This window comes from Rattus rattus, chromosome 12 (genome assembly GCF_011064425.1).
Source record: "Rattus rattus isolate New Zealand chromosome 12, Rrattus_CSIRO_v1, whole genome shotgun sequence".
In the NCBI taxonomy this organism is placed as follows: domain Eukaryota; kingdom Metazoa; phylum Chordata; class Mammalia; order Rodentia; family Muridae; genus Rattus; species Rattus rattus.
Window position 1 is genome coordinate 6,814,941 of NC_046165.1, and position 19,736 is coordinate 6,834,676.

General features: G+C 43.8%; 1 protein-coding gene across 1 annotated transcript in view; it reads left to right on the forward strand.

Annotated features, from left to right (window-relative positions):
• Positions 1 to 19,736, forward strand: part of Uggt2 (UDP-glucose glycoprotein glucosyltransferase 2) — a 156,685-nt gene that overhangs the window by 44,660 nt on the left and 92,289 nt on the right. Inside the window, exons 11-16 of the mRNA XM_032917211.1 lie at positions 43 to 134; positions 3,496 to 3,646; positions 8,455 to 8,574; positions 9,291 to 9,376; positions 9,794 to 9,929; positions 14,917 to 15,048. Of these exons, the coding sequence (XP_032773102.1) occupies positions 43 to 134; positions 3,496 to 3,646; positions 8,455 to 8,574; positions 9,291 to 9,376; positions 9,794 to 9,929; positions 14,917 to 15,048 (717 nt within the window). The remainder of the gene's footprint in view (positions 1 to 42; positions 135 to 3,495; positions 3,647 to 8,454; positions 8,575 to 9,290; positions 9,377 to 9,793; positions 9,930 to 14,916; positions 15,049 to 19,736) is intronic.

A 19,736-nucleotide genomic window follows, 5' to 3' on the forward strand; every position in this document is an offset into this window, starting at 1 on the left:
AGAGCTAAAATATTTACAACTATGATTTTGCTTGGTTTCAAGGACTTACGTGATAGATTCGAAATTATGCCAGGTGATGCTCATCTGTTTATCAATGGCCTTCCTGTTGACTTGGATGTTTATGACCCCTTTAGGTAAGTGTTAAATTATTAATGTAAACTATGATTTATGTAAAGATAAATATTTTCCTGAATTTATCATTTGCCAAAGTGCAAAACAAAATGTTTTAATATTAAGGCAATATTTTGACACATGATTAAACACATCTATGGCTATAGTAGGATATTGATACAGATACAATGTAAAATAATCCAATTCGGTGACTAGCATTTCTGTTACCTCACAAGTAATTTCTTCATGTGCAGAACATTAAAATAATCTCTCCTCTGTATTTTGAATATATAATAAAGTGTTGTCAACTGCAGTGACCTAATTCTGCTGTACAACATCCTGACTACATCTTAGTCTCCCTCACTCTCACATGCAGTGTTTCTTACTGTGCATCCTTCCACAATGGACCAGAACACAGGGTCTTAAAGTTCCAGAACTGGGAGAGATGTTAGAGACATGGTGGATGGTAGAGCTTTAACTGTCACGTTGTTCTAGACTGCCTTGCATTTAAAATTAGGTTAGTGTTTAACGACATTCCTCTGAGACTGGACTGCACAGCTTCAGAAAGGAACTGCCCTCAGCATAAGGTGTTTCCGCAGCAGAAGGAAATTCACACAGACAGCTAAAACCATTTGTGTCCTGTCAGTCAGAACGCTGAGTGCCGTCGAGTTTCTTAGCTCCACCAGGATCCTTCTTCACAAGCGCTCTAAGGTGGGGCTGGGAAGTCTTACGGTGCAGTGGCCACTTGCCTGTAAGTTAAAGTCATGGCTCAGATAGAAGAGAAGTAGAATGGAGTTGGTGCTGTTCTCACACAGAAGCATAAAATGACTTTTAAAAGTTAAGTCCTGGATCATTAGGACAATCTCATAAATATAGTACTTCAATTCAGTTATTCAATTTTAATTCATAGAATATGCTATTGTTGAACTGGAATTTATAAAATTGTAAAATGTTTCAGGAACATTTTTAACAGTTTGGAATCATAGGAAATAAAGATCCCTTCTCACCCTACCCACCCATTGTGTGTGTGTGTGTGTGTGTGTGTGTGTGTGTGTGTGTGCATGCGCCTACACACTCATGCATGTATCGGTCCATTTGGACCTTCTCTATTATGGTTGTATGTTAAATATGACTTTTCTCCATGTTAGCTATATTCTTAGCCCTACGAGCATAAGATAAATGCCACATATAGAGTATAGAAAATCTCAGATCTTGTTCTGTAAACTTAAGAGAGACAAAAATTGAATCTGTGCCCAGGAACAGTGAAGCCATGTTTAAGAGACACAATGAGGTGCTACATAGATTCTGCAATGTTTCTGTGGCAGGACTTGGAAAAGCTCCATAACACCAGTGTTCTCCTTTATGATCTAGAAAGACTGTGGGTTCCTCAAGGAATTCCAAACCCCCACTCTTCCCCTCTACTTAGTGATCTACAGGAAGTGTGTCGTGGCACCTCCCTCCCTCCCTCCCTCCCTCTCCCCGCCTCTCTCCAGGATCTCACTATTTAACCATGGCTGGCTCTCCTGGGATTCTCTGTAGACTAGGCTGGCCTTGAACACGCAGAGATCCACCAGCCTCTGCCACCTGAGTGCTGGGACTAAAGGCTCAAGCCACTGTGCCCTGCTGACAGTTGTTTCTAACAGATGTGTTGGCAGGCTGCAGCTAACAGGATTCACTTTAATACAGTGCTGGAAATTGTACAGAGTTGGGATTTTCAAGGTCCTCACAAAAGGCTGTGAGAAAAGGGAGGATGCAGAATAATACCATCAATGTGAAGGGGTGGATGATAAGAATAGGAGGGAGAGAAAGGATATAGAGAAAGTGCCTATTACAGAGACACACATGAGGGGCTTCCCACCTACTCTGTAACCTTCTAGTTGAGTGCAGGGTGAGCAATCACTAGGGCCCTACAGTTTTCGCTAGTCTTTCTTTGTTCCTTTTTGTGGAATTTTTTTCATTTTTAAATATACTTTGAAAGTGAGAAAGAATTACATCATTTTCCTTCCCTTTCCTCCTTTCCTTCTTCCAACCTCTCCCAGGTTCCTCCTGCCCCCGGGTTGATGGACTCCTTGTCTTTGATCATAACTATTCTATATATGTATGCATGTTAATATGGTGTTTATATAAGTATGCATATGCATAAGTAGAAAATACATCCTGCTCAGTTTGCTTTGATTGTTTGTGTGTATGTGTTTAGGGCTGACCGATCTGCACTGAGTAATCAGTAGTGGAAAGAGGCTAATTAGCCTTCTCTCAGCTATCAATAGTTCTCTGTATTATTGTCTGTGGGGGAAACCTGGAAAAACTTTACCCCTTCCAGCACTGATGTTCCCATTCTTCTGGTCTTGCTTATACAGCAGTTTCTGGGAGAGAATGCTTCATAGCAGACTTCCTGATATTCTGACTCTTGAAGTCTTTCCACCCCCACTCCCAAAATAGCCCATGAGTTATAGACGCAGGAGTTGTGATGTAATTGTATTCTTTGGGGCTACCCTCCCCATGATCTGTTGATGAGTGTATGCATGATGTCCAGTTGTGGTTTTCCATGGTGTTCTCCATTTGTTAGAGAGTGGATTCTTTGATAAGTGGAATAAGTGGATCATAGATAGCTATTGCGGCTGTAGGACTGTTAATTACTTCTCTCCATTGGCACCTTGCAGAGTCTTTTCTGGCACTGTGGAGGCTACACCACAGGAAAGAGGCTTTCAAGCCAGAATCAACTGGAATCATCTGGCGGTGTGTCCTATGTGTGGTGTCTTTAGCCCTAGGGCTCTGACACCTTCAGGCTCTGAGAGTCAACCACGGCTACCTCAGTAAGCTGTGTTGTTTTGACAGTCAGTTGGACTACCCTGACCAACCCTTCTAAGGAGGCTTGTCAGGCCCAGAGCACTAGAGTTTTTGTTAGTCTATAGCTTTGGGGGAGTTTTTCTTATCTTACTAGTTATCTGATTTAATGCTGTTGAACTCTTCAAGTAGTATGTGTCTGCAGGCATTACACCTCTGGAGTCAGAGCCCTTAAAGCCCTTTAAACCACTTTGTGGTTTTAAAGAAATATCATGCCAGAATTGGTTCCTTAGAATTAGTGACTAAGTAGACTTCAAATTCTAGATAGGCAACTTATTTTACACTGTTCATCCACCACGAAGTTTTAGCATGTGACAGCTCTTACATATATTCAAATATTCACTTAATGTTGAAATTAAATTTAAAATATTCATTACTGAAATAAATTTTAAATGTTAATCTTGACCAGTCTTCCATACTCATCATACATGTACAGTACACATATGAACATGTAATGCACAATTAAAAATATTATCAAACTTTGGGTTTCCAAAGATGTTGACAAACTAAAATAAAATTGTTTCCTCTTGGAATGTGAAGTATTTTAGATTTGCTGAGATCAGAAGGGAAGCTGCTGAGTGGCCTTAAAAGTCTTGGGCTCAGTGAAGAAGAGAGGAGCAGGTTTTTAAAATTAAACTCACCCGTGTGGGACGATGACTTTGTTTTAGATATTCGGCATTCTTCGATAGTGGTAAGTGTTCCTGGTTTTCCTTGTCCTACAGCCTCTGGGATTTTTAAGGCTTGGCATAGCACTGTGCATTTGTGGTCGTCAGAATACATGTATGCATTTGAACCAGTACTCAGAAGAGAGAACAAAGCACAGACCCATTCTCTCTCCACTCAGTAGCTTCACATCAGGATAACTGCTCTCGTGAAGCATCTTTCCAGCTTCGCGATGAAACAGTCAGAAGACAGAGCAATCCTATGAATGGCGGCAGTAATCAAGCACCAGTCAGTTAAGATGTGGGGTTGTAAGAAGCTACCTGAACATGAAAGATTCACTCAGGCCTGGGCAGCCTGCATGGGCTCCTAACTGTGCAGTGTGTGCCTCCTCCAACTGTGCAGTGTGTGCCTCCTCCAACTGTGCAGTGTGTGCCTCCTCCAACTGTGCAGTGTGTGCCTCCTCCAACTGTGCAGTGTGTGCTGCAGCCAACTGTGCAGTGTGTGCCTCCTCCAACTGTGCAGTGTGTGCCTCCTCCAACTGTGCAGTGTGTGCTGCAGCCAACTGTGCAGTGTGTGCCTCCTCCAACTGTGCAGTGTGTGCTGCAGCCAACTGTGCAGTGTGTGCCTCCTCCAACTGTGCAGTGTGTGCCTCCTCCAACTGTGCAGTGTGTGCCTCCTCCAACTGTGCAGTGTGTGCCTGTGCCTCCAACTGTGCAGTGTGTGCCTCCTCCAACTGTGCAGTGTGTGCCTCCTCCAACTGTGCAGTGTGTGCCTCCTCCAACTGTGCAGTGTGTGCCTCCTCCAACTGTGCAGTGTGTGCCTCCTCCAACTGTGCAGTGTGTGCCTCCTCCAACTGTGCAGTGTGTGCCGCCTCCAACTGTGCAGTGTGTGCCTCCTCCAACTGTGCAGTGTGTGCCTCCTCCAACTGTGCAGTGTGTGCCTCCCCCAACTGTGCAGTGTGTGCCTCCTCCAACTGTGCGGTGTGTGCTGCAGCCAACTGTGCGGTGTGTGCTGCAGCCAACTGTGCAGTGTGTGCCTCCTCCAACTGTGCAGTGTGTGCCTCCTCCAACTGTGCAGTGTGTGCCTCCTCCAACTGTGCAGTGTGTGCCTCCTCCAACTGTGCAGTGTGTCCTCCAACTGTGCAGTGTGTGCCTCCTCCAACTGTGCAGTGTGTGCCTCCTCCAACTGTGCAGTGTGTGCCGCCTCCAACTGTGCAGTGTGTGCCGCCTCCAACTGTGCAGTGTGTGCCTCCCCCAACTGTGCAGTGTGTGCCTCCCCCAACTGTGCAGTGTGTGCCTCCTCCAACTGTGCGGTGTGTGCTGCAGCCAACTGTGCGGTGTGTGCTGCAGCCAACTGTGCAGTGTGTGCCTCCTCCAACTGTGCAGTGTGTGCCTCCTCCAACTGTGCAGTGTGTGCCTCCTCCAATTGTGCAGTGTGTGCCTCCTCCAACTGTGCGGTGTGTGCCTCCTCCAACTGTGCAGTGTGTGCCTCCCCCAACTGTGCAGTGTGTGCTGCAGCCAACTGTGCAGTGTGTGCCTCCTCCAACTGTGCAGTGTGTGCTGCAGCCAACTGTGCAGTGTGTGCTGCAGCCAACTGTGCAGTGTGTGCCTCCTCCAACTGTGCAGTGTGTGCCTCCTCCAACTGTGCAGTGTGTGCCTCCTCCAACTGTGCAGTGTGTGCTGCAGCCAACTGTGCAGTGTGTGCTGCAGCCAACTGTGCAGTGTGCCGCCGCCAACGGTGCAGTGTGTGCCTCCTCCAACTGTGCAGTGTGTGCTGCAGCCAACTGTGCAGTGTGTGCCTCCTCCAACTGTGCAGTGTGTGCCTCCTCCAACTGTGCAGTGTGTGCTGCAGCCAACTGTGCAGTGTGTGCCTCCTCCAACTGTGCAGTGTGTGCTGCAGCCAACTGTGCAGTGTGTGCCTCCTCCAACTGTGCAGTGTGTGCCTCCTCCAACTGTGCAGTGTGTGCCTCCTCCAACTGTGCAGTGTGTGCCTCCTCCAACTGTGCAGTGTGTGCCTCCCCCAACTGTGCAGTGTGTGCCTCCTCCAACTGTGCAGTGTGTGCTGTGCAGTGTGTGCCAACTGTGCAGTGTGTGCCTCCCCCAACCTCCCCCAACTGTGCAGTGTGTGCCTCCTCCAACTGTGCAGTGTGTGCCTCCGCCAACTGTGCAGTGTGTGCCTCCTCCAACTGTGCAGTGTGTGCTTCCTCCAACTGTGCAGTGTGTGCCTCCTCCAACTGTGCAGTGTGTGCCTCCTCCAACTGTGCAGTGTGTGCCTCCTCCAACTGTGCAGTGTGTGCTGCAGCCAACTGTGCAGTGTGTGCCTCCTCCCTCCTCCAACTGTGCGGTGTGTGCTGCAGCCAACTGTGCAGTGTGTGCCTCCTCCAACTGTGTGGTGTGTGCCTCCTCCAATTGTGCAGTGTGTGCCTCCTCCAATTGTGCAGTGTGTGCCTCCTCCAACTGTGCAGTGTGTGCCTCCTCCAACTGTGCAGTGTGTGCCTCCCCCAACTGTGCAGTGTGTGCCGCGGCCAACTGTGCAGTGTGTGCCTCCTCCAACTGTGCAGTGTGTGCCTCCTCCAACTGTGCAGTGTGTGCCTCCTCCAACTGTGCAGTGTGTGCCTCCTCCTACTGTGCAGTGTGTGCTGCAGCCAACTGTGCAGTGTGTGCCTCCTCCAATTGTGCAGTGTGTGCCTCCTCCAACTGTGCAGTGTGTGCTGCAGCCAACTGTGCAGTGTGTGCCTCCTCCAACTGTGCAGTGTGTGCCTCCTCCAACTGTGCAGTGTGCTGCAGCCAACTGTGCAGTGTGTGCCTCCTCCAACTGTGCAGTGTGTGCCTCCTCCAACTGTGCAGTGTGTGCCTCCTCCAATTGTGCAGTGTGTGCTGCAGCCAACTGTGCAGTGTGTGCCTCCTCCAACTGTGCAGTGTGTGCCTCCTCCAACTGTGCAGTGTGTGCCTCCTCCAACTGTGCAGTGTGTGCCTCCTCCAACTGTGCAGTGTGTGCCTGCAGTGTGTGCTGCAGCCAACTGTGCAGTGTGTGCCTCCTCCAACTGTGCGGTGTGTGCTGCAGCCAACTGTGCAGTGTGTGCCTCCCCCAACTGTGCAGTGTGTGCCTCCTCCAACTGTGCAGTGTGTGCTGCAGCCAACTGTGCAGTGTGTGCCTCCTCCAACTGTGCGGTGTGTGCTGCAGCCAACTGTGCGGTGTGTGCTGCAGCCAACTGTGCAGTGTGTACCTCCTCCAACTGTGCAGTGTGTGCCTCCCCCAACTGTGCAGTGTGTGCCTCCTCCAACTGTGCAGTGTGTGCCTCCTCCTACTGTGCAGTGTGTGCTGCAGCCAACTGTGCAGTGTGTGCCTCCTCCTACTGTGCAGTGTGTGCTGGTAGTCTGTTATGTTACTGTATGTTATAAATCTGCAAAAGAGCAGAGTAAATTCCTAGAAGTAGGAAGTCTCTCAGTCTTCGCAGACCATGTGGACATGGTGCTAAGTTGGAGGATACTCAGCCAGAGTTCCTGAGTGAGCTTTTCCTGTGCTTCCTGGGTATGTGCTGATCCCAGAGCCTATAGATTCCAGATGCCGGGGAAGTCTCAGGACCCCAGCGCCTTAGTCTTCTTCCCCGTGACAGGCTGCATTTGGGTTTCTCTCCGTGGAGATGGGGCTGCCTCCGTTAGCTTCCTGAACGCCTCGGCTATGGGCGTGTACTGCCGTGTCATTCCTCTAACCTTTGTAGCTGTTTTAAAAATACGAGTTAGAGCTTGATTTTTTTTTTAAAGGCAAAGCTAGAATTGGCTGAGCGTCCAAATGCCAGGTGCTCTGTTGTCTCTGCTGAACCTTCTCCTGGGCTTCGTGGCTTTCTTCTCTTTTGTCTTATTTCTAGGCTGTGGCCCTCTGTCTCCAGTGACAGTCCCTGGTGTTTACCCCCTGAGCTCCACCCTGCACTGTGGCCTGTCTTCTTGGCACTGCGGCATCTCTTTCCTGCTGAGCTTTTAGGAGTGTATTATCTGTCTGCGTGCAGGTTCGAGGCCAGCGAATGGACTCGGCAGTCTCTCTGACCGTGCACTCAGGCCTCCCTGCAGTTCTTTCCCTTCCAGACCCCCTCCTGCTTCCTGCAAAGGAGAGCAGAGTCATAGCAATTTGAGATGCCTAATTATAACTTTTCAGACGAATCTGACTTTTGTGTTTGAGCTCTCTTCCTCAAGGTTTGAAAATGTCCTCTGGGACAAACGTGAAGTAAAAGTAGACCCTTATGCCCGCCCATCTCGAGGGTCAGAATGATTCCACTCTTGAATGTTGCTTGTTACGCTCATTCCATGTTCTTGCATGGCTTTCCTCAGCTTTTATGATGGATTCAGGAGGGACAGTTAATATTAACTGCTCCATGGAAACACTTGAGGGAAAACAGTTGATTGTTTTAACTATGCGTCTATAGAATGGGGGCTGGTTAAGAGTGCTTGTTGGTTTTGCAGAGGACCCCAGTTCAGTTCCCATTGCCTGAGTCAGATGGCTTACAAGGCCTGTAGCTAGTGTGTCCAGTCCCAGGAGGATCTGGGCTTTGGCCTTGCAGGCATAGCATCCATACCTCCCTCGCCACCATCAACCAACCAGTACACATCATTTCAAATGAAACAAACAGTTCTTTGTTTAATGAGCCAAAGTTTTTATTTCTTTTTGGAAGCATACAATTGTCATATGTGATATATTCTTTATTCAACTGACTTTTTATATCAGAAATATAGAAAACTCTGTGTGTTCGTTTCTGATTTAATACAGTAAAAACAATTAAATTTGAAAGTGATGTAACTGTTATCTTAACGTAGCTTTAACAGGTTCTGGATTCCTTTCTAGTGGATCAATGACTTAGAAAATGACGCTTTGTATACTGATTGGCCGACAAGTTGCTGGGAATTTCTAAAGCCAGTATTACATGGAACAGTGCCTTCTGTAAGGCGTAATTTTCATAATTTGGTGAGTTTTATATTTTAGTGCTTATTTAGTTTTTATACAGATGCCGTTCTTTTTGATTATCTTCCTGTTGGCGAGCAGGCACATCCGGTGTAAGACGCGTTTCCCTGGGACACCAGGCTCGGAGTGGCCTCTGGAACCAGTAATTTCACTTCATTTGTTAATCGTTATTTATCTTTCATATGGTTTTATTATGAGATTTGTATATTATCTCAAAGGAATTTATAATTTGTGCTATATTTTGGAGTTTATTAGTCAAGAAAAATATGTATATTCTATTTTTCATGAATGTTTATTGGTTCAATATTACGGTTCTAAATATTGGAACAAGCCTTTGACTCTGAAGTGCGTAGACACCCAGACTGCCCTGCGGGTTTGCTTCTCCCGGGAACTCTGTGTCTGCCCTGTGAGACCCCTCAGGAATTTGTAAAATCTTCGCAGAGGGCCATGTGAAATGCGGTCTTTTCATTTTGTAGGAAATACGTGCTTTATGTTGTATATCCACAAAGAACACCTTTCATCCTTGAAGGTTCTATGCATAATTATGTTTAATACACAACTATAATAAAGCTTCCGAAGTTATAATACTTTATATATTCAAGCTAAATTTTGAAATCTTGCATCTTGAATTTTATGCCTTAAAATTACAAAAATTAAACGATATTTAAATTTCATTTAAATTCTAAGTCTTATAATAATGATTATGTTTACTCTTCTAGGTTCTGTTTATTGATCCTGCTCAAGAATATACCTTGGACTTTATAAATTTGGCAGAATTTTTTTATTTTAATGAAATCCCTCTTCGGTAATTATAAACTTATATTACTAAACTATAAAGTAAGTCTAGTACTGCTTACAGTGTGTCACTGTGGGCATGGCTGTGCTGTGTGAAGCAGCAGCTGTCACACTGGGAGTGAGGCCTGAGTTGTACAGCACGCCGAGTGCCTTCATGGGAGAGCCTGCCCGTCAAGCTGAGCAGAGCTCTTACCTGTCTGTCTGCTTGGCGAGGAGATAGTGCGAATGCTCTAAAGGGGACACTTTGCAGGACTGTGATAGCTGGGAGTATTTGGGCAAATAGACATTATCATCAAAGTTCCCAGATACGACTGCCTCCTCCCTTATCTAGTGCATTAACCTGGAGGCCGCAGGGCAATACTTTAAGTAGTAATCACTGTTGTTCAAGAGGTGGTTGTGACCTTGTTGATTAATCCTCTTTTCCCAGAATTGGCTTTGTCTTCATTCTTACTATAGACAATGAAGTTGATGGAACAACAGATGCTGGGGTTGCTCTTTGGCGAGCTTTCAGTTATATTGAAGAAAGCTATGGTGTGTCAGAAGCATTTCTTTCTATGACACATGTAAGTTTATACACTAGATAAAGTTTTCATAATAAACAACTCTCTTGTGTCGATGTTTATTATTGTATCATTTTAAATATATGAAAATGTTCCTGGAAGCTGGTACAGATAAATTTCATTCATCAAATAGTCTGGTGAAATATATACCATTGTCCCAGTATTATAGGCAGGCAGCTGAGCCTTTACCAACTCTATCAATTTACAAAGGTTAATCTGACCCTGTACGTGTTTAACTTGTGTATGTGTGAACTAGAGAATAAATATAATAGAAAATGGCTTTTTGCTTATTACTCTGTATTAAATGCTTCACTTTGCATTGTATTATAAATTTTAAGTTGAATTTGTGAGAGAGCTGAGATCTGTATCATTTTTTTAAGCATGGAGATATTTAGATACTCAAGGAAGCTTTCTTAGGCAAGCATTTTCTAAATTATATTATCACTCTTCCTTTAATTTCCCCCCTTTTTATTTATTTTTTATTGGATGTTTTTTCTATTTCAAAGTTATCCCCTTTCCCAGTTTCCTATCCATAACTCCCCTATCCCTTTTCTCCTCCCCCTTGTTCTATGAGGGTGTTCCCCCACCCATCCACCCACCCCTTCCCTCTGCCCCACCCTGACATTCCTCTACACTGGGGGTCCAGTCTTGGCAAAACCAAGGTCTTCTCCTCCCATTGGTGCCCAACAAGGCCAACCTCTGCTACATATGCAGCTGCAGCCATGGATCTGTCCATGTGCAGTCTTTGGATGGTCCCTGGAAGCTCTGGTTGGTTGGCATTGTTGTTCTTATGGGGTTGCAAGCCCCTTCAGCTCCTTTAATCCTTTCTCTAACTCCTCCAATGGGGACCTCATTCCCAGTTCAGTGGTTGGCTGCTAGCATGCACCTCTGTATTTGTCATGCTCTGGCAGAGGCTCTCAGGAGACAGCTATTATCAGGCTCCTGTCAGTATGCACTTCTTGGCATCTGCAATATTGTCTGGGTTTGGTGGCTGTATATGGGCTGGATCCCTAGGTGGGGCAGTCTCTGGATGGCCTGAAGCATCCACACTTTGGTCTTTCTTCTTCTTGAGCTTTAGGTGGACTGTAGATTGTATCTTGGATAATCTGTGCTTTTGGCCTACTATCCAATTATCAATGAGTGTATACCATGTGTGATTTTTGTGATTGGATTGCCTTATTCAGGATGATATTTTCCAGTTCCATCCATTTGCCTATGAATTTCATGAAGTCATTGTTTTTGATAGCTGAGTAATATTCCATTGTGTAGATGTACCACATTTTCTGTATCCATTCCTCTGTTGAAGGACATCTGGGTTCTTTCCAGCTTCTGGCTATTATAAATAAGGCTGCTATGAACAAAGTGGAGCATGTGTCTTTGTTATATTTTGGAGCATCTTTTGGGGATATGCCCAAGAGAGATATAGCTGGATCCTCAAGGTAGTACTGTGTCTTAATTTTCTGAGGAAACATGCGTCTATGACTCCTAATCTCTTTCCTAGTTTTTTATCTCCAGGGTTGTCTGCCTTTGTGATTTCTTTGTTTCTATTTCCATCTTTTAGATCCTGGATAGTTTTGTTCAATTCCTTCACCTGTTTGATTGTGTTTTTCTGTAATCTTTCAGGGATTTTTGTGTTTCCTTTTTAAGGGCTTCAGCTTGTTTCCCTCTTTTTTTTTGTTTTTTTTTTATTGTTGTTTTTTGTTTTGTATTTCTTTAAGGGAATTATTTATGCCCTTAAAGTCCTCTATCATCATCATGAGATGTGATTTTAAATCCAAATTTTGCTTTTCTGGTATGTTGGGATATCCAGCATTTGCTTTGTTGGGAGAACTGGGCTCTGATGATGCCAAGTAGTCTTGGTTTCTGTTGCTTAGGTTCCTGTGCTTGCCTCTCACCTTCTGGTTATTTCTGGTGGTAGCTGGTCTTGCTGTCTCTGTCAGTGGCTTGACCCTCCTATAAGCCTGTGTGTCAGCACTCCTGGAGACAGGCTTTCTCCCAGCAGGATCTAGGTATAGAGAGTTGTGGCATAGGGTCAGTTTCGGGTGTAGACGGAAACCAGAAGGGTCCTGTCCCAGACTACTCCTCAGTTCCTGTGTCCAGAAGGCTCCAGGCAGGTTCCTATTGGCCCAGGAATGTGAGCAGAAGTGGTGGTCTCCCCTGAGTTCTCACGATTGTCTGCACTTCTGAGAATCCAGCTCTTACCCCCTGACCCCCATGATCTGAGTACAGAGAGTTGTGGGACTGGGTCAGCTTCGGACACAGACAGAAACTGGAAGGCGAAATTCTTTTTTGTTTGTTTCTTTTAAAAAACAGTTTCCTGAGCTACAGCTTTGAATAAAGTCATTCATGTGATGATTAAAGACAGGTCCCTGCCTTCCTAATGCTGTGTCCCTAAATGTAGTTCCTCATAGTGTGGGGACCCCAACCATACAATTTTCTTGTTACTACTTCGTAACTGTAATTGTGCAACTGTCAACAATGAGTGGAATATAAACATGGTGGATATGTGATGTGTGACACCCAGATGGGGGATGTGTGATGTGTGACACCCAGATGGGGGATGTGTGATGTGTGACACCCAGATGGGGGATGTGTGATGAGTGACACCCAGATGGGGGATGTGTGATGTGTGACACCCAGATGGGGGATGTGTGATGTGTGACACCCAGATGGTGGATGTGTGATGTGTGACACCCAGATGGGGGATGTGTGATGTGTGACACCCAGATGGTGGATGTGTGATGTGTGACACCAGATGGGGGATGTGTGATGTGTGACACCAGATGGGGGATGTGTGATGAGTGACACCCAGATGGGGGATGGGGGATGTGTGACACCCAGATGGGGGATGTGTGATGTGTGACACCCAGATGGGGGATGTGTGATGTGTGACACCAGATGGGGGATGTGTGATGTGTGACACCAGATGGGGGATGTGTGATGTGTGACACCCAGATGGGGGGTGGGGGATGTGTGACACCAGATGGGGGATGTGTGATGTGTGACACCAGATGGGGGATGTGTGATGTGTGACACCAGATGGGGGATGTGTGATGAGTGACACCCAGATGGGGGATGTGTGATGAGTGACCCCAGATGGGGGATGTGTGATGAGTGACACCCAGGTTGGTGAGTGACCGCACGCTGTGTGAGTCTGGAGAAGATTCATGAAGAAAATGCAGGCGTTTCTAAGGACATGACTAAGGGGAAATAACAGGAGCTGTAAGTAGAGCTTTAAACCAGGCACGTAGTGCAGTGTATAGGCTGGCTCACATAGTCTTGCTCTTGTGCTACTTTGTATTAAAATTGTGTTGCCTGAGAGTTTGCAGTAGCGTGCTGATCACCATTGACGATAATTAAAGGGCAAGGGATGGACAAATATCCCAATAGGAAAGTTTGCTCTGAACACTACTGCCATGTAATAATATTTGTCAGTGATACATCTACCTTAATTTTACTGATTTATTAGTTGCTATAAGGGTTTATAAGAGACTTGGTTTCACGTGGACCTTTCATTAATATTCATCTGTATTGTTGTAAAAGGAACCATATTGAATTAAAAACTGAAACAAGGGGCTGGAGAGATAGCTCAGTGGTTAAGAACATTGACTGCTCTACCAGAGGGTCCAGTTTCAATTCCCAGCACCCACATGGCAGCTCATAACAATCTGAACTCCAGTTCAAGGAGACCCAGCGTCCTCACACAGACAGACATGCCAGCAAAAGAAATACATAAATTTTTAAAATAAATTGAAATAAGATATATACTAAGTCTGGAAGTATATTGCAAAGATAAGTCACAAATTGCTAAGAACCTCATTAAAAGAATTCATATCATTAAAAAGCATCACTGAGAAAGTGAGGGCATTACCAATATTAAATCTATATAACCATTTTATAATAGAAATGAGTGCATCTACCATAGTTTGTATCTGTCACTTGCACTTGGATTGTCTGCTCTGCATTGTCTACTATAGAATCAGAATGGTGTGAACAATCCTTAGAAAACCACATCACACTTGAAACCAACCACATCATCCCTAGATCTGTATCTAAATCATGTGCTTGGTACACATGGAGGAGGATGTGGATTCAGATCTGCCACACCCATAACAAAGCTTCACTTGCCAGTGCCCACCTGTCACCCCACTGTTTGTGATCAGACTGCAATAAGATCCCAGGGGCACTCTGGCCTGGCAGTCTAGCCAAACAGTGAGCTGTAGGTTCAATGCAGAGAAAGAGAGGAAGAAAACCCAAGTCAGTCTCTGTCCTCCACATATGCACACACCAAAAGCTCACCCACACAGACACAACATGCACACACATGTATATGCCACACAGATACATGAACACCTGTGTGTATACCACACAAACACATGCACATATGTGTGTATACCACATAGACACATGCACACATGAATATATACCACACAGAGACATACACATGTGTACACCACACATGAACACACAGAGACATGCACACAATGTATATACCACAACCCTGTTTAAAAAAAGAGCAATGAGAAAGAATGGGAAGCATACATTGTGCGTAGAACACAGAGTAGGAGGAGGTAAGAGGATGTGCGGTCCTGTGTACTGAAGAGCAGTCAAAGGAAAACAGAGCATTTCTGAGTGTCATTCTTCAATAATTTACAAGTACATTTTAACTAAGTTATTAAAATTAGTGTCTAATTTGATTAAAATGCAGTTAACGGAAGTTGTTATCATTTTGAAAGTTATACAACAGTTTTTACATTTTCTAAATATAATTGTAGCTCAATTGATGGAATACTTGCCAGCCATACATGAACCCTGTGTTTAGCCCCCAGCACTGCAAACACCAGGTGTGGCACATACCTGTAATCCCAGCCCTGGGGTACATGGGACCCTGCTTCAAATGAAAAGCATGTTCTTTGTTTTGTAAATACAATTATGTTCTTAGAGAAATAACATTAATTTCCATTAAAAAAAAAACTCTCTGTTTTCACAGATGTACCAAAAAGTGAAGGGTCGTCATGTACTCACTGTGGATGATGTGAGGACTGTTCTTCAAAATAAATTTCCTCATGCCGACATTCTGGATATCTTGGGAGCCCATTCCAAGTATGATAGCAGGAGAAAGGTAAGAGTGGACACACTACAAAGTAAAGTGCCAGGCACAAGAGCAGTACACACACTCTGACTTCCTGTGAAATCTGAGCTGCAGGGCTCACAACCGCAGTGGACAAAGGGAGTTATCAGAGGCTCGGGGAGTCAGGAGGACTGGGGAAGATGTTAGTGAAAAGGGCAACATTCAGTTAGACAAGAAATTTAAGAGTCTGTTAAACATGGAAGTAGTTACAATACCAATATTTCATACTTGACTTGCCTAATAAAGTTTTAAGATCTCTCATTGCAAAAATGTAAATGGGCCCTTCCAGTCTTCATCTGCACCCAGAGCTAAGGCTGACCCAGAGCCCTCCATACCTGAACCTCTGCAGAGAGAGCTGGTCTCCCAGGAGTTCTCTCACTGCTATGATCACGGCCCACAGGCCCACAGGAGGGGCAAGCCACTGTGAGAGACAGCAAGACCAGCTAACACCAGAGATGACCAGATGGCGAGAGGCAAGTGCAGGAAACTAAGCAACAGAAACCAAGACTACATGGCACCACAGCAAGTTCTGGCCACTCCAACACACTGGAAAAGCAAGATTTGGATTTAAAATCACATCTCATGATGATGATAGAGGACTTTAAGAAGGACATAAATAACTCCCATAAAGAAATACAGGAGCACACAGGTAAACAAGTAGAAGCCCTTAAAGAGGAAACATGAAAATCTTTTAAAGAATTACAGGAAAACACAAACAAGTAGGTGAAGGAATTGAACAAAACCATCTAGGATCTAAACATGGAAATAGAAACAATAAAGAAATCACAAAGGCAGACAACCCTGGAGATAGAAAACCTAGGAAAGAGATCAGGAATCACACATGGCAAGCATCACCAACAGAATACAAGAGATACAAGAGAGAATGTCAGAGGCAGAAAATACCATAGAAAACATTGACACAATAGTCAAAGAAAATGCAAAAAGCAAAAATCTCTTAGTCCACAACATCCAGGAAATCGAGGACCCAATGAGGGTCCAAACCTAAGGACAATAGGTATAGAAGAGAACAAAGATTCCCAACTTAAAGGGCCAGTAAATATCTTCAACCATATTATAGAAGAAAACTTCCCTAACCAAAAGAAAGAGATGGCTACAAATATACAAAAGCCTAAAGAACTCCAAACAGATTGGACCAGAAAAGAATCTTCTCCTATCACATAATAGTCAAAACACCAAATGCACAAAACAAAGAAAGAATATTAAAAGCAGTAAGGAAGAAAGGTCAAGTAACATATAAAGGCAGACCTATCAGAATTACACCAGACTTCTCACCAGAGACTATGAAAGTCAGAAGATCCTGGACAGATGTCATACAGACCCTAAGAGAACACAAATGCCAGCCCAGGCTACTATATCCAGCAAAACTCAATTAACATAGATGGAGAAACCAAGATATTCCATGACAAGACCAAATTTACACAATATCTTTCCACAAATCCAGCCCTACAAAGGATAATAGATGGAAAACACCAACACAAGGAGGGAAACTACACCCTAGAAAAAGTGAAACAGTAATCTTCCTGCAATAAACTCAAAAGAAAATAGCCACACAAACATAATTCACCTCTAATAACAAAAATAACAAGAAGCAACAATCACTTTTTACTTAATATCTCTTAACATCAATGGACTCAATTCCCCAATAAAAAGACTAACAGACTGAATATTTAAAGAGGACCCAGCATGTTCCTGCATACAGGAAATACACCTCACTGACAAAGACAGATACTGCCTCATTAAAAGGCTGGAAAACAGTTTTTCAAGCAATGGTCCCAAGAAACAAGCTGGAGTAGCCATTTTAATATCAAATAAAATGGACTTTCAGGCAAAAGTTATCAAAAAGATAAGGAAAGACACTTCATACACAGCAAAGGAAAAATCTACCAGGATGAACTCTCAGTTCTGAACATCTGTGCTCCAAATGCAAGGGCACCCATATTCATAAAAGAAACTTTACTAAAGCTCAAAGCACACATTGCACCTCACACAATAATAGTGGGAGACTTCAACACCCCAATCTCATCAATGGACAGATCATGGAACAGAAACTAAACAGAGATAAAATGAAACTAACAAAAGTTATGAACCAAATGTATTTAATATATGTCTATAGAATATTTCTTCCTAAAACAAAAGAATATACCTTCTTCTCAGCACCTCATGGTACCTTCTCTAAAATTGACCACATAATCAGTCACAAAACAGGCCTCAACAGATACAAGAAGATTGAAATAACCCCATGTATCCTATCATATCAGCACAGACTAAGGCTGGTCTTTAATAACAAGAAAAAAACATCAGAAAACCCACTTACACATGGAAGCTGAACAAAGCTCTAATCAATGATAACTTGGTCCAGGAAGAAATAAAGAAATTAAAGACTTTTTTAGAATTTAGTGAAAATGAAGGCACAACATACTCAAACTTATGGGGCACAATGACAATAGTGCTAAGAGGAAAACTCATAGCTCTGGCGGCCTCCAATAAGAAACTGGAGACAGCATACATTGGCAGCTTGACAGCACACCTAGAAGATCTAGAACAAAAAGGAGCAAATATACCCAAGTGGAGTGGACAGCAGGAAATAATCAAACTTGGCTAAAATCAACCGAGTAAAAACAAAAAACTATATAAAGAATCAACAAAACCAGGAGCTGATTCTTTGAGAAAATCAACAAGATAGATAAACCCCTTAGCCAGACTAACCAGAGGGTAGAAAGACAGCATCCAAATTAACAAAATCAGAAATTAAAAAAGATATAACAATAGAAACTGAGGAAATTTAAAAATTATCAGTTCCTACCACAAAACTGGAAAATCTGGATGTAATGGACTATTTCTAGATAGATGCCAGATACCAAAGTTAAATCAGGATCATATAAAAAGTGTCCCAACCCCCCCCAAAAAAAAGCCCAGAACCGATGAGTTTAGTGCAGAATTCTATCAGACCTTCAAAGGAGACCTCATACCAATACTCTTCAAAGTATTCCATAAAATAGAAACAGAAGGAACACTGCCCAATTCATTCCTTGAAGCCACATTTACGCCTATACCTAAACTACACAAAGATCCTACAAAGAAAAAGAACTTAAGACCAATTGTCCTCATGAGTATTGATGCAAAAATACTCAATAAGATTCCCTAGTGTAGGGGATGCCAGGGTGTTGAGGTGGGAGTGGGTGGGTGGGAGGGGGAGCATCCTCATAGAAGCAGGGAGAGGGGTGATAGGAGAGGGGAGAACTGGGAAAGGGGATAACATTTGTAATGTAAATACATTAACTATCCAATAAAAATGTTTTGTTTAAAACAAACATTTTAGGAAAAATGAGGGTCTACAATGATTTCTACCATATGTACCAAAAATCAAACTAATAAGTGACTACAATTTAAAAAATGTGAATGGAAGACAACTTCAGCTTTTCTATTTAGTATTTTATCTACTGTGAGATCCCTCTGAACGTACAGGTATATGAAATTGTACAGTGAATGTCACAGGCTTATCCTTAGTAGCTAAGGTTTCTTAATTAGAAGTTACAGATTAGGAGGAAAAGGAAGACCTGTATTTCCCGCAGGGAAATCTTTTAAAGAGTCAACACACATGCATTCAGGGCTAGGAGATGGCTCAGTGGGTAAAATCCCCAGATCCCTGTTAAAAAAATAAAACAGTTGAGAATTGTGGCGCATGCCTGAATTGTGCAGCATGCCTAATGCTAATCAGCCAACACACACACACACACACACACACACACACACACACACACACCAGTAAAAAGCCAAGGCAAAGAAGTAGGCATTCATCTGTTTAGAGGATTTTCCATAAACATATGAAGTCAAAGCTAAGTCCATCATGTCCCTTGTTACACCAAACCTATTGGGGTGACATGGTCCTTCTTCATGCCTTACCATAAAGAGTAGATCGGGTCACTGCTCTTGCCAGCCAGCTCTGCTGGAAGTGTGTTAGATAGCCTAAACGCTTTTTATTCCTTCACATCCTCCAGAAAAACCATCAAGTTGTACTCCTTCTGCATGCCACCCTCCCTGACCCTTCCTTGCCCACTGGCACACCATGCTCTGGTTCTCGTTTGCTGTCCACCCACAGCAGGCTGCAGCTCATTGTTTCAGTGTTGCTGATGTGTCCTTTTTAAAATAGATAAAATGGCCGTGCAGTACTCATTGAACCTTCATTGGGACCTCCGAGAGCTCTATTCATTCCTGCTGTAATGATTCACCTTTCCTTCTACCAAGCTATAAGTTCCTTCAAGATGACGTATTTAGGTGTTTGTTATCTCTATACATTCATCATCCTATAGGAGATGTCTGCCCATAGGTGCAGCCATAATACAGTACTGTGGTTAAGCGTTCAGACTTTAGGTCAGACACATCTGGGTATAGGTCAAGTTCTAAAGTATGATAGCCATTTGACATTGAAGATGACCTACTCTGTGTCTGCCCTGTCATGTATGAAGTGGTGTAATAATGCTTCAGGTTGAACATCCCTACCCAATTTCCAAATGCTTCAGAGTCTGAAACCGTGTGATCATGACTTAGCATTTAGATCCTGCATAAGAAAATGAGTCTACACATTTTCCAAAATTTAAGTACTTTGGATCCAGTATCAGAAAAGGAGCAGTTAATTTGCACAGTTTCCTAGGCTACTT